General features: G+C 42.6%; 1 protein-coding gene across 2 annotated transcripts in view; it reads left to right on the forward strand.

Annotated features, from left to right (window-relative positions):
- Positions 1–14,914, forward strand: part of LOC136144260 (ATP-binding cassette sub-family C member 4-like) — a 158,390-nt gene that overhangs the window by 53,876 nt on the left and 89,600 nt on the right. For both annotated transcript variants that reach the window (XM_065902007.1, XM_065902009.1), the window contains 5 exons: positions 5,409–5,505; positions 8,792–8,989; positions 10,131–10,271; positions 11,026–11,063; positions 11,781–11,872. In XM_065902007.1, coding sequence (XP_065758079.1) covers positions 5,409–5,505; positions 8,792–8,989; positions 10,131–10,271; positions 11,026–11,063; positions 11,781–11,872 — 566 coding nt within the window. The remainder of the gene's footprint in view (positions 1–5,408; positions 5,506–8,791; positions 8,990–10,130; positions 10,272–11,025; positions 11,064–11,780; positions 11,873–14,914) is intronic.

Below are 14,914 nucleotides of genomic sequence, written 5' to 3' on the forward strand. Positions count from 1 at the left end.
TCACTGCAGATGGTGATTGCAGCCATGAAATTAAAAGACGCTTACTCCTTGGAAGGAAAGTTATGACCAACCTAGATAGCATATTAAAAAGCAGAGACATTACTTTGCCAACAAAGGTCTGTCTAGTCAAGGCTATGGTTTTTCCAATAGTCGTGTGTGGATGTGAGAGTTGGACTATAAAGAAAGCTGAGTGCCGAAGAATTGATGCCTTTGAACTTTGGTGTTGGAGAGGACTTTTGTGAGTCTCTTGGACTGCAAGGAGATCCAACCAGTCCATCCTAAAGGAGATCTGTCCTGGGTGTTCATTGGAAGGACTGATGTTGAAGCTGAAACTCCAGTACTTTGGCCACCTGATGCGAAGAGCTGACTCATTGGAAAAGACCCTGATGCTGAGAAAGATTGAGGGCAGGAGGAGAAGGGGATGACAGAGGATGAGATGGTTGGATGGCATCACCGACTCAATGGAGATGAGTTTGGGTAAATTCCAGGAGTTGGTGCTGGACAGGGAGGCCTGGTGTGCTGCAGTCTATGGGGTCGTAAAGAGTCGGACACGACTGAGCAACTGAACTGAACTGATTCTAACTGGTGTGAGGCGATTGTAGTTTTGATTTGCATTTCTTTGATAATTCACAGTGGTGGGCTCCTTTTCATATGCCTATTGGCCATCTCTATGTGTCCTTTGGAAAAATGTCTGTTTAGTTCTTCTGCCCATTTTTTTTTAAATTAGATCTGCCGGGACCAGCCGGCAAAATGAACAAGTCCCGACCACAACCACACGGAAGCCTGAGAAAAAAAGATGATAGTAAATGATGGGGTCGAGAGGGCTGAATGCTCTTTAGGCAAGTCAGCGATTTTATTGAGTAGAACAGCTACCTTTATACTAGTACAAGCAGAAAACATAATTCATAAAAAATGCCATTTGGTGCTTGTCACATCAATACAATTCTTTGTTTTAAGTGATTGCAGAAGCTTACATCTTGTTTTTGGCATTCCCAAAATAAACTACTAAGTGAAGGTCACTACTACGTTTTTCTCAAGGAAGAACAAAGGAGGCCCAGCAAATATTTTACTACTTTATCATGGGGTGGCGGGACAGAGAATGGCCTCTTTCAAGGCCTTTTCCCAGGGCCTATTTGGGCCTTGAGCAGGCTGGCTCCCCGCATAGATCTCCTTGTTGAGTTGTATGAGCTGTTTGTATATTTTAGAAATTAAGCCTTTGTTGGTCACATCATTTGCAAATATTTTTTCCCAGCTGTGGGTTGTCTCTTCATTGTGTTTATGGTTTCCTTTGCTGTGCAAAACCTTGTAAATTTGATTAGGTCCCATTTGTTTGTTTTTTTTAATTAAAAGAATAATTATTTGTGGCTGTACTGGGTCTTTGTTGCTGTGATGGTTTTTCTCTAGTTGTGACGAGCAGGGGCTACTCTAGTTGTGGTGTGTGGACTTCTCATTGGACTTCCCTGGTGGCTCAGATGGTAAAGCATCTGCCTACAACATGGGAGACCCAGTTTCAATCCCTGGGTTGGAAAGATCCCCTGGAGAAGGAAATGACAACCCACTCCATTATTCTTGCCTAGAAAATCCCACGGATGGAGAAGCCTGGTAGGCTACAGTTCATGGGGTTGCAAAGAGTTGGACATGACTGAGTGACTTAAATTTCTTTACTTTGTTTTTCTCTTGTTGCAGAGCACAGGCTCTAGGACATGTGGGCTCAGTGGTTGCAGCTCCTGGACTCCTGAGCTCAGGCTCAGTAGTTGTGGTTCATGGGTTTAGTTGCTCTGCACGTGTGGGATCTTCTGGGACCAGGAAAGATCCTGTGTCTCCTGCACTGGCAGGTGGATTCCTTACCACTGAGCCACCAGGGCAGCCACCATTTGTATATTTTTGTTTATATTTCTATTGCCTTAGAAAGTTGACCTAAGAAAACATTGCTATAATTTATGTCAGAGAATATTTTGCCTTTAATCTCTTCTAGGAGTTTTATGGTGTCACATCTTATGATTAAGTCTTTAAGCCATTTTTAGTTTATTTTGTGGATGGTGGGGGGGTGTGTTCTAACTTCATTGATTTACATTCCTGTGTCCATATCCTTATGTCTTAGACTCCTCTTCATCTAAGCACACCAGTCAGAACAGACTAGGTGTAGTGTATTTAAGGGTAGTGGTTACTTCTTTATGATCCCTGTCACCAACTTCTAAGGTAGGTGCTAATAACTAAGGTGACATATGAATTAGAGGGGGGAGATGATTGGTGTATAGCAGGCCCAGAATAGCAAAGTAAACGGACTTCAGCAGAATCAGCAGGTATGTGAGGAGCTCTGAGCTCTGGACACGAGGAGCTGGGATTCCACATCCACTAAGCAGGGGTTGTTAGACTTTGGCAGAAATTGCCCAGATGTAAGACGTGCCTAGTGTTGGGGTGATGAAAGTGTCATAGAGATGGATGCTGGTGATGGCTGCACAACAATACGAATGTACTTAATGCCACTATCTGGCTGTATGATTAAAATGGTAAATTTCATGTTCGGTATATTGTAACACACATGCACACAAACCTGCATAGTAGCACTGAATATTTGAGAACACTAGAGAGCAGGACTGCTAACACATGGCATGGTCTCCAGCTCTCTGATCTGACCTCCCTTTCCCACCCTCTCCTATTACTGACTTGATGAGTTTTCCCTTAGAGAAGTGCCTTGTGTCTTGTCATGAGTTCAGAGACAGGAGCTAGTGCTGTGACAGGGATTCCCCATCCCCACCCTCCTGGCATCATGAGTATCTCAGTCTCTTTCTTCCCAGCACCCCACCCTGAGCTCACAAATGTGTGTCACCCCGTCTTGTGTGTATCTGCCCAAGTTCTCCATCAGGGCAGGAACAGACTCTGCTGATCATTGCATCCATGTCACAGGGAGAGGAGAGCAAGGCATTTTGGTGTCAAGTACAGTGTGCTGATCACAGATGTTCTCCTGAGTTCTTTTTTGAACACAGGTGATATTTATAAAATCCTCTCAAATATTTTGGGTGCACCACTCTGGATATATACTTGATAGAAGCAAGGTTAAGATTGTTGTTTGCTAATCAGAACCACTTTGTCTAGGGTGACTTAAAGCAGAGAGCATGAAAGCAATTTAGAAAACCACTCAGCAGCAACTGGAGAGTGTTCTCAAGTTAGACAGCTGGATGATATGCTGTGAGAGATAGTAGTCATGTGGGAGCTTAGTAATGAGAAGTGCTTTGTGTTATAAGTTAATGAATCATACTTCTACTTTGCCATTAACCTATTCCTTCAGTCATGAATCTATATCCAAGGTTATTAAGGTTTGTGAGGTTTGCATCTATACTCTGTGAACACTAAGTGGGTTCTATCACCTATAGAAGGCGAAAGGATTTAGGTGACCTGTTGCAGTCTTGTCATGCCATGGGGATCATGCTATGGATCTCAATGTGTTTCAACCCCACATCCCAGACCCCTGCCTCCTGCATCATCAGCTCTTAAGGTCTGTCCTGATCAGATTCCCATGCTTCTATTTACACACCTCACCCTCCTTCTTCAGCCCTTCTCAGACCGTGCCCCAGTCCCACATTCAGGATGCAGCTCTAAGTCCTCAGACAGAGAACAGGCTTCTTTCCTGTCTGCCCCATCAGCCTTTGCAGCTCATCCCCACACCCATTCGGTATCCAGCCAAGCTGACTTTGTGGGGATCCTTTCTGAGCCCTGTCGGTCTGTACGTACTGGTCCCTGTGTCCCAGAGCCAGGGAGCAGTGTGCCAGGACACAGAAGGTGGAAGACCAGCCCTGCTGTTCCCTCCCACTGCTCCAGGGGGCGCCCATGCCCTCTGTCTTCCCACAGCCCTCAGTGGGTGCACTTGACCATTTATGAGTCCCCCACCCCGCATAAGCTGTGAATGCAGGAAGATTCCTCAGCCCAGCATGTTCTGTCCCAGGAACCCTGCACCTGCCATGTCTTCTTTTAGGATGTTTCCCCAGAGAGTCTCAGAGCTCCCGTGTCTCCACATGTAAGACAGCAGCTCCCCTTGCTTTTCCTTCAGAGGACATGTCATGGACTGACATGTCAAAAGGTAAAAAATGAATCATTTTGGACTTAACGAAGCGATGGTGTTTGTGTCTACCTCCCGGAGTCTGGTTTCTGATCACAGACCCAGTGTCCAGAGTGTCCCCTTGGGACTTTTCTATCCTGAGTCCAAAGCACAGGACTGCTCATGGTTAGGGAGGAGTGGGGAAGGGGGCTGACATTTACTGAGCGAACTGGTGGTTTGGTTTCTCAGAATGTGTGGATGGGTTGTCACTGGCCTTGTTTTGAGATGAAGAAGCTGAGGTTTAGTCATTCGACGTTGTCAGGTTCATGAGAGGGACTGAGCTGCTGTCTGCTGCCTCCAGACTCTGCACCTGACTCACTCAGCTGAGCTGTGGCCCAGGTTCCTTAGATTTGCTCTGTGAGGGTCTCGGACTCCCAGAGTTCATGCCTGGAGCCCTGCCCATGGTCAGCAGGGCCCCAGACCTGGCCACTCGCTTCCCTGGAGGGTTGTGGACCCTGTGGGTGAGACTGGGGCTGAGTTCCTAGAGGATCGCATTCAAAATGTAGGAGCAGTTTTTGTTTGGTTTTGTTTTTTACTGTGAAAAAAATTTAAGGTTAAATAGTGAGGGGTGTCTTGACTACAGAGAATTGACATCTTTGAGCCATTGGGTTATTTCCACTGTGATTTGGGTCACTTGGATTCTGTTCTGTTATTTTCATATTTGAAAGGTGTTCAGTCCTAATGAAAGAAGACTTGCTTCCTGGATTGGACTGAGAATGTTGTAGAGAATGATGGAGGCCATGCTGGCATTCAATTTCTGTTTAATATTATTTAGGAAGAAGTATCTAGAAAACACACTCTGACAAAGGTGCTATTAAAGAATCTATTAATTTTTGTTGCTAATATTTGCATCATTAATTATAAATAATAACCTAAAAAGCTATCTAAGAATGTACACAGTTTTATATTACATAGATTCCTCTCCTCCAATTCTCACATAGCAATAAGATAGTCTTTTAGTTCAGTCAAATTTTGGAATCTCAGTTTTACTCAGTTGTTTTTCTTTATGAAACATGTAAATAATTGTTAAACTGAATTTTAGGGGAAAAAAGTACTTAGCTGTTGGTGCCTCCTTCACTGGACTCTTTTTTAGAATTTTTAAGCAGAGCTAGGTTCAAGCTTGCTGCTGATAAATTTAAGAACCTAGTCAGATTAATTGATTTTTGTTTAATTTGTATTATTGATTTGGTTTTTAAACTAAAGATCTTTGACTGCTGTGTGGTCTTTGCCTCACTGTTTTCAAAATACAAGTTTCCAGTTTGAAGCACCCGCATTAATGTGCTTTTGTATTCTGTACCTTTTACATTTGTAGTTGTATTCATCAGGCCTTGAAGGAGAAGATCATAATCTTAGTGACTCATCAGCTGCAGTACCTGAAAGATGCAAGTCAGATTCTGATACTGAGAGATGTAAGTAATTTCTAGAAGTCTGGGGAATTGTTAGCACTCAGGTGTGTTCAAGGACAGACCTCTCTGCAGGTCACTCTCCTTGGATTCATGGTAAGTGCCCTCTTCTCCCTCAGTTTTTTGCCCTCTTCTTCTAAGAGTTGGTGTTCATGCCTTGGGGAATGAATCCAAAGACCTATAGAAATGTAACTACTATGCTGTAAGCCACATAAACCCTAAAGTGTATAAAAGTGCAAACACAGGGTTATTGAATTATCACTGTTCTGATGAAATCTGTTAAGGATAATGATGCAACTTTATTTAGAACTTTTTATTTTCCTCTTCCATGACTTAAGTCAAAGTGTATTACTTAGATGTTAGAGATGCTAAGACCTGTTTGTACCCCTGCGATTATCATGTGCAGGTTGTCTAAAGAGTATCTTCCATTAACACCAGAAGCGAGGTTGGGTATCCGAGTACCCGGGTCAGAGACGTCCTCTCTGCTGGTGTCTCCAGTTGCTGGTCTCCCTGCCCAGGTCTCTATGTGCCTGATACATGTGGGAGCCTGTGCAGCAGGAGGACAAGGCCCTGTGTTCATGGGGCTCCTGTTCTTATGGGGAGGATGTGACAAAGAAGGTGACATCCTGTCTCCTTCCCTGAGGAGCTGGTGCCTCACAGGGTCTGAGCAACATGAAGATGGGGGCCACACAGTCACCTGGGGGAGGGGGTCTGAGGTAAGGAGTCCTAAGGAAGGAGCGACTTGGCAGGTTGGAGGAACGGCAGGAAGACCAGAGTGTCTGAGGGAAGTGAAGAGAGGACGAGAGGGAGCTGGTCTCCAAGCAGTGGGCAGGAGACCAGAAGTGGGATGGAAGCCTTGAAGGGTCCAGAGCAGAGGAGAGATGTGGTCTGATGTGGGAGTTAAGAGAATCCTCTGATGGTCACTGGAAGGGCGACAGCAGAAGCAGTTACAAGGCTTAGTAAAGCTGAGAAGACAGAAGTGTGGGCTCATGCTAGAGTATCAGTTTCTAGAGCTGCCGTCACAAAGCTGGGTGACTTTAAACAACAGAAATTTATTGTATCCCTGTTCTGCAGACTACCGATCCCAAATCCAGGTACTGGCAGGGCCGTGCTCTCCCTGAAGGCTCCAGGGGAGAATCCTTCCCTCCAGTCTCTGGTGTTCACCTGCCTTCCTTGTGTTCCTTGGCTTCCAGCTACAGTGCTGTGGTCTCTGCTTCTGATGTCACATGGCCATTGTCCCCATGTCCGAGTCTCTTCTCATAGGGACATCAGACCCTTACATCAGGTGGATGTAGGGTCACCCTGCTCCAGTGTGTCCTCATCTTAACTTGATTACATCTGCAAAGACCCTGTTTCCAAATAAGGTCATATTCACAGGTATCATGTTGGAACTTATCTTTTTGAGGAGAAGCCACCATCCAGTCCACAGTTCCTAGCATGACTAGGGATGGGGTGGAGAGTAATGAGAAGTTTGCAGACTTGGTGGTAGTTTGATGCTTTACTCCTTGGCTCGTTTGCCTCTGGGCCTCAGCACTTCTGTTGTTAACTCCTGCCTGTTCCACGGGCTCTTGGTCAGATCCCTGACTTATGAAATGAAATTTTGCTCTAAGAAAGATTATTAAAATGCAGAACTTCTCTCTCTCTAGAAGCAGTTCCATGTGTCGACTCTTTTTCATTCTTCTAGGCGGGCTAAGGTTTTCAAGGTTGAGAGCAGTTGATTTCATGTTCAGAGGGGGTGATTCTAGAGTGCAAACCCAGTGTTGACAGTGTTATGAGCAAAGAATAACCTATTTAGCCAGTCCCAAGATGTTTTGGGGCCCCTTATGGCCTCCTTTGAGAACACTACTCCCAATTTAGTACTAACAAAACAACTATTTGTCCACTGGAGACACTCCTGGATGAGTTGGGGTCCATCCTCACTGTTTGTCTGGTCCCTCTCTCACAGCAGAGAGGGTATGGCTGCCCTCTTGTCCTCTTGGAATTGCCAGTGCTTGGCTGCTGGGTGAAATTGTTGTCTTTGTACCACTAGTCATTTCATTGTACATATTAGATATGAAGTAGTGAGTGGTGATTTCATTAAAGAAGTGTGTAAATTTCACCTCCCAAGAGGAACAAGCCACACTATATCCTGTATAACTTTCTAGTTCTGCAGTATCATATGCTACCCAAAGGCTTCACTGGGTTTCTCCCCGTGGCTCACCTCAGGGAATAGGGTGAGAGGGGTCACAGTGAGGATCTTGGGCCACCTTCTTCCACCTGACCTGCCTCAACCAGAGCTGCTCTCATTTGATGAGTTTCGCATCCTGGGGTTTTTTCACTAGTGTTTTATTTGCCACTGAGTGAATCAGCTGAGTCTTATTTCATAAGGTCAGAAGATAATGAAAACATCTGCACATTATTTTATATGATTTTGGAAGGGAGGGAACCTGTGCAAGGATATGTCACACATTTTCAAAGAACATGATTAGATTGGCTGTAGCTTAAGCAGTTGCCTGATTTGGGGAAGCCTTGTTGGTTGCACGTGGTTGGTTGGTCGTAAGTATTTTCTTGGATCTGAGTGCCTTGATTCTGGCTTAGATTTTGGTTTGTGGACACAGGCTGCCAAGGATTTAGAGACTCATGACCTCCTCATTTAACTAGTTGAACAGGTGGAATATTGAATTTTCAGTTGGGAACTTCCTGAGTGTGTGGGGCAGTTGGACAGATCATGAAGATGCATCTTGTAGGTTCTCTGTCCAGGGCTGGTTCCTACATGTCTTATCCCAGTGGGACACATGATACTATGACAGTGGTCAGTGAAGATTTGCTGAGTGACCCTTACCTATGTAGAAGTGCTTGTGCCCACCTCTGGGGCAAGTTTAACTTTCTTTCCTGGAATATTTTTCCCAGTTGACTGTTTTTTAAAATTCTGCTTGTCACATGAGGCTTCTCTCAATTCCTATGTTGTCTAAAAAGATTGTGCCAATCTTCACACCAACTTCTGTGTTTCTTGCTTCCCTAAGTTCCCAGGGTACTTATGTCAAAGGGCCTCCATTTTTAACAGATGATACCATATTTGTTTCACATAGTCCACCACCTAACACAGGGTTTGGCAGAGAACACAATGCTCAGTTCTGTGTCGAGTTGACTGAATTAGATTTCTCAGCAAGTATTCTAGACCCAGGGATTTTTTTTTTTTTTCAAAAAGCGTAATTTAAAACCAGATAACTTTTTTTTAAATTAGTATTTAAGTTGGTTTAATATTATCAAATATAAATTAATTCCTCTCAATTTTTTTTTTTTTAAATTTCAGGGCAAAACAGTGAAAAGGGGGACTTACTCTGAGTTCCTGAAATCTGGGGTAGACATTTTTTCCTTTTTTGAGAAGGGGAATGAGAAGCCTGAACTATCTCCAGGTCCAGGAACTCCCACTCTGATCTCCGAGTCTTTGGGTCAGTCTCTCCAGTCTCCCAGACCCTCATTGAAAGATGCGGCTCCAGAAGACCAAGATGTGAGTTTCTCCTTCTACAGTGTACCTGGGTCTGTCTGCAGTTGGTGGCCTTGTGGACCTTCAGTCTGCTTTACTCATGACATCTTTATTTGTCCCAAAGTAGACTCTAAGGTTTAAAAAGTCTTGTTCCATGGAATTGCTAGAGTTAGAAGAGCATGAAGGAAGAAAGCCTGCTTGAGGTTCTCCTTTGAGTGTAGGATGGAGGATCTTAGTGGAGATCAGGGGTGGGTGCACTGCTGTGAATTTCTGGGTATATGTGGCTCACACTGAGTGAGAACTCTTCAGTTTACCTTAGTTACATACTACTTGCTTTGATGGCCCCTGGCTTCCCTTATGCATCCAGGGGCTTATTGTTAAGACCCCCTTAAACTGAGTCCTGCTGTGATTACATTAAATTGGCTACTTTCCCTACATGTTGGAATGTTCTAGCACTGCAGGCGACTGATAATATTATTTTGCCTCATTGTCAGAAGGTTTATCATAACTCAGAGGTAACGTATTCAAAGGACCTGATACATGGTAGACACTTTGGAGTTAGTTCCCATTCTCCTTTCTTACCAGTCAAGACCGAGACCCACATCTTATTGATCTTGAATTCCATTGGCCAGCATAGAGCCAAGGATATCCGGGGCTCCAGTGACTCTATAATGCATTTTAAGTCCTCCAGTCAAAAAGGCAAAAATGCACTAGATCTCCCTTAAAAACAGCACAGATATTCTTTTATATCCAAACCCAAGAGCCTGGATGATTCTGATAAGTGTTCGGATTGGTCCCTCACATTCCACACTCAAGAATCACTCTCTGAAATTTAGTAACCAAATAGATTCAGATATTATGCTTTTAAGCAAAGTCACCCAACAGTGAATTACCTCATGAAAATGATGTTTCTCTATTTCTAATAAATTCCTAGGAGTGGAATGGCTAGGTCCAGGGGTAAATGCATATGTGGTTTGGCCAGATATTCCCACTCCCTTCTCCGTAGGAGATGGTCATGTTGCACTTCTACCAGTGTATGAGATATATCTGTTTCCCCACAGCTTTGCAGTGGAGGGCATTGTCGAACTCTTGAAATTTGGGGCTCATTGTTTAAAATTTCATCTCTTACAAAATTTCATCTCTCACTGCCATTTTTCCCTTTTAGACTGAGAATATACAGGTTACACTACCTCTAGAGGACCATTTGGAAGGAAAAGTTGGTTTTAAGACCTATGAGAATTATTTCACAGCTGGTGCTGACTGGCCTGTCATCATCTTCCTTATTCTAGTAAACTTGGCAGCTCAGGTACATAAGGGCTTTTATTTTGGCTTGTGCTCTTAGTTTGATGTTTACATACTATTTATATTGTATTTTATAATTATTTTTAAATGTGTGTTAAGAGATTTATCTCAAAGAATTGACTTATGATGTTTTGGGATCTAGCTGGTTGAATGTGAAATCAGAAAGGCAGGCCTGAGGGCTGGAACCTCAGGCAGGAGTTGTCCCTGCTGTCTTGAGGCAGAATTTCTTCCTCCTCCAGGAAGCCTCAGGTTTTGCTCTCAGGCCTTTGTCTGACTTGATGAGGCCACCACAGTGTTAAGGGTGATCTCCTCTACTTAAGTTCTGATGATGGACGTGAACCACATCCACAAAATACCTTCACAGCAACATCTAGTCGAGTGTTTCGTTGAATCACTGGAGACTGTCCTGGCCAAGCTGACACAGAAAACTGACCATCATAGTACCTGTCAAGATTTTTCCTTTGAAAAATCCCAATATTTGTACTGCTATTATTGCATTTTGAGGTTCACTTGGATTTGCATTGAAATACATTATCTGTGGGAGCAAAATTTTCTAGGGAAAAGAGGATATGTTTTAAAGATTTTCAAATGAAACATGCCCTCCCCTGTGGTCATCTGGGATGTGGGGTTTGGTGCAGATCTGAGTCAGAAGGACCTGCTCCATGGTCCTTTGTTCTGGAGCCTTCCCCTCCCCCACCCTGTGAGCGGGGTGTGGCTCAGTGACGTCAGTGTCTGAGTGACTGTGTTTCCTGCTCCAGGTCACCTACGCCCTGCAGGACTGGTGGCTTACAGACTGGTGAGTGATTCCTGGTCTGACCCAAAGTGCTGTGAAATCTACACGAACCTTACTTTCCCACAGAGTCGGAGAGAAGTGAGGCTTGTTCAGCCTCCTCTTCTGACCCTCACGTAGTTTCCCTGAATTAAAATTAAACTTCTTGCGGATGGAATATGATTCCCTGGTTGTCTCTCCCCATGTCCCTCCTTTTAGCAGCTTCTTCACAGACAACTTTTTTTCTTTTTTTAGAACTTTTAATTTTGTATTGAGGTATAGCTGATTAACACTGTTGTGATATTAACAATGTTCAGGTGAACAGCGAAGAGACTCAACCATACATATATGTGTATCCATTCTCTCCCAAAACCCCTCCCATCCAGGCTGCCACATGACACTGAGCAGAGTTCCATGTGCTACACAATAAGTCCTTGTTGGTTATCTATTTTAAATATAGCAGTTTGTGCATGACCATTCCAAACTCTCTAACTATATTTCCCCATAGTTAGAGGGGAAGCTAAAATGAACTTAGCAACCATAAGTTCATTTTCTAAGTCTGTCTTCATAGACAATTTTGAGAACTGAAAGTCATGATTAAAATATTTAACAGAGACCCCACAGGGTCTTGTGAGTTGGGAAACACTTTCCAGCATAAATGTATTTCTTGAATTGAGGTAATTTTTTTTTTATATTTGTGTTAATTCTATGTATATGTATAGTATAATATTTTTTCTTCCCTAGGGCAAATGTACAAAGTAACCTGTATTCTGGGGCTTTAGTAAAAGATGTCGATGTGATGCTTGTTCTGAACTGGTTCTTAGGAGTTTATTCAGGTAAAGTTGAGTCATCTGCTCTTTTATACCAGAGTTTAAGATACTTACAATGAGTCCGTGTGAGCAACAAGGGCTTCCAGAATAATTCAGTAATGTCTTAACAGTTTAAGTGTCTGAGTTGCATTTACTCTGTGAGTTAATTAGAATGATTATTTTAAAGATCTACTAGAAGAAAAGAGATTGAATGAAGACTCTTAATTTGCTGTGTACTGGATTTTGGTAGTTAAACTAGGATTGCACCTTCAGAAAATCAGCCACTGGAAATATATTGCTATTGTCTATTCTCATAGGTCACTTTTGCTAAATTTTATGTCATTATATGAATGGGGAGGGGATTAGAGATGGATCCCCACCCTGTGGTTCACCTTGATCCAATTCTGTCTGAATAAACCTTGACTTTTATTGATCTTGGATGAAATCCTCTGGCAGCATGGGTCGCAGATAAAAGCATTATTCCCTCCCAGGTATGCAAAGCTCCCCTTCACCACGCTGCTCATTTCTTGGGCTTCACTAATTGTTTGAGAAGCTAAGTAGGGGAAATCCAGTGTCTGGGATTAGATTCCTTCTCTTTCTTACTTTGAGATCAGTGTTATCTCCTCCCGAATTATGTGATTAGTTTAACATATGGCTTGCTGGACTTATATTAACATGACTCTCTATTCACAAGGGGGTTTAGAATAGATACAGCATTATATGCTATTTAAAGGATATCTTCAGCTAAAATTTTAAATACCTTCTTTATCCATTCATCTGTTGATGGACATTTAGGTCGCTTCCATGTCCTGACTTTTGTAAATAGTGCTGCTGTGAACATTGGGGTGCATATGTCTTTTTGAATTATGGTTTTCTCAGGGTATCTGCCCAGTAGTGGGACTGCTGGGTCATACAGTATTTCTGTTTTTAGGAATAGGTTTTAGGAGGTTTTGAGGAACCTCCACATTGTTCTCCATAGCGGCTGTATCAATTTATGTTCCTGCCAACAGTCCCAAAGGGTTCCCTTTTCTCCACACCCTCTCTAGCATTTATTGTTTGTATATTTTTTGATGATGGTCATTCTGACTAGTGTGAGGTGATACCTTATTGTACTTTTGATCTGCATTTCTGTAATAGTGATGTTGAATGTCTTTTCATGTGCCACTTGGCCAACTGTATGTCTTCTTTGGAGAAATGTCTGTTTAGATCTCTTGTCCATTTTTTGATTGGGTTGTGTTTTTTTTTTTTTTTTTAAATATTGGGCTGCATGAGCTATTTGTGTATTGTGGAGACCCCAGTCAGTTGCTTCAGTTCAGTTCAGTTGCTCAGTTGTGTCTGATTCTTTGCGACCCCATGGACTACTACAGCACGCCAGGCTTTCCCTGTCCATCACAAACTCCCAGAAAAAGTGAAAGTGAAAGTAAAGTTGTGCAATTGTGTCCTACTCTTTGCAACCCCATGGACTGTAGCCTACCAGGCTCTTCCATCCATGGGATTTTCCAGGCAAGAATACTGGAGTGGGTTGCCATTTCCTTCTCCAGGAGATCTTCCCAACCCAGGAATTGAACCCGGATCTCCCACATTGTAGGCTTTACTGCTTTACCGTTTGAGCTACCAGCAAGGTGCATCACTAACTCTCAGAGCTTACTCAAACTCATGTCCATTGGGTTGGTGATGCCATCCAACTATCACATCCTCTGTCATCTCCTTCTCCTCCCACTTTCAATCTTTCCCAGCATCAGGGTCTTTTCAAATGAGTAAGTTCTTCAAATCAAGTGGCCAAAGTATTGGAGTTTCAGCTTCAGCATCAGCCCTTCCTATGGATATTCAGGACTTATTTCCTTTAGGATGAACTGGTTGGATCTCCTTGTAGTCCAAGGGACTCTCAAGAGTCTTCTCCAACACCACAGTTCAAAAGCATCAATTCTTCAGTGCTCAGTTTTTTTATAGTCCAACTCTCATATCAATACATGACTACTGGAAAAAGCATAGCTTTGACTAGATGGACCTTTGTTGGCAAAGTAATGTCGCTGGTTTTTAATATGCTCTCTAGGTTGGTTTCTTCCAAGGTCAGTTGCTTAATTTGAAGTTATTTTCTCCCATTCTCGGGGTTGTCTTTGCATCTCTTTTATGGTACATATGTACACTGGATTATTACTCATCCATAGAAATGAACGAAATTGGGTCATTTGTAGAGACATGGATGGACCTAGAGTCTATCATACACAGTAAAGTAAGTCAGAAAGAGAAAAACAAATAAAAAAAGGTTATATTAATGCATATATAGGAATCTAGAGAAATAGTATAGATAAACCTATTTGCAGGGCAGGAATAGAGTCGTAGGTGTAGAGAATAGGTGTGTGAACACAGCAAGGGGTGTGGAGGTGAGGAAGATGAATTGGGAGATTAGGACTGACATATATACACTACCATGTGTAAAACAGATAGCTAGTTGGAAGCTGCTGTATAGCACAGGGAGCTCAGCTCTGTGCTCTGTGATGACTAGAGGGGTGCAGGGGAGGGAGGTCCAAGAGGGAGGTGTTATATGTAAATATAGAGCTGATTCACTTCCTTGTACAACAGAAGCTAACACAACATTATAAAACAACTATATCCCAATAATAATTTTTAAAAAAATAGCTAAATAAAAACTTAAATATCCTCATAGGACATATTTGTACAAGTTTTCTATAAAAGAGTGAGTTAATATAAAATCCCATTCCTTGAAATTTGGTATTTATTTAGTTGATCACTTGCTAAGAAACTTGAATCCACCAGTTGTTTACCTTCTGAATTGGTGGACAAGGAGGGTTTAAGGAAAAAGAAGGGATTCTGTTACACATTCATATAGAGTGGTGGACTAAATCCCTATTGATAGAATTCAGGAATTTGAGCAGCTTTCAGAATTTAAATAACACTGGTCAGCTGAATGAAAAAAAAAAAATGCTTGATGAAGTATTTATTACAGAATTTATCCCAACTCTATTTAGCATTGTGAATTGATGAGATGTTTGGAGGGCTGTTTTAATTTTTAGATGCATAGTAGTGTTCATTTATGTCATTAATAAA

This window comes from Muntiacus reevesi, chromosome 11 (genome assembly GCF_963930625.1).
Source record: "Muntiacus reevesi chromosome 11, mMunRee1.1, whole genome shotgun sequence".
NCBI classification, from domain to species: Eukaryota; Metazoa; Chordata; class Mammalia; order Artiodactyla; family Cervidae; genus Muntiacus; species Muntiacus reevesi.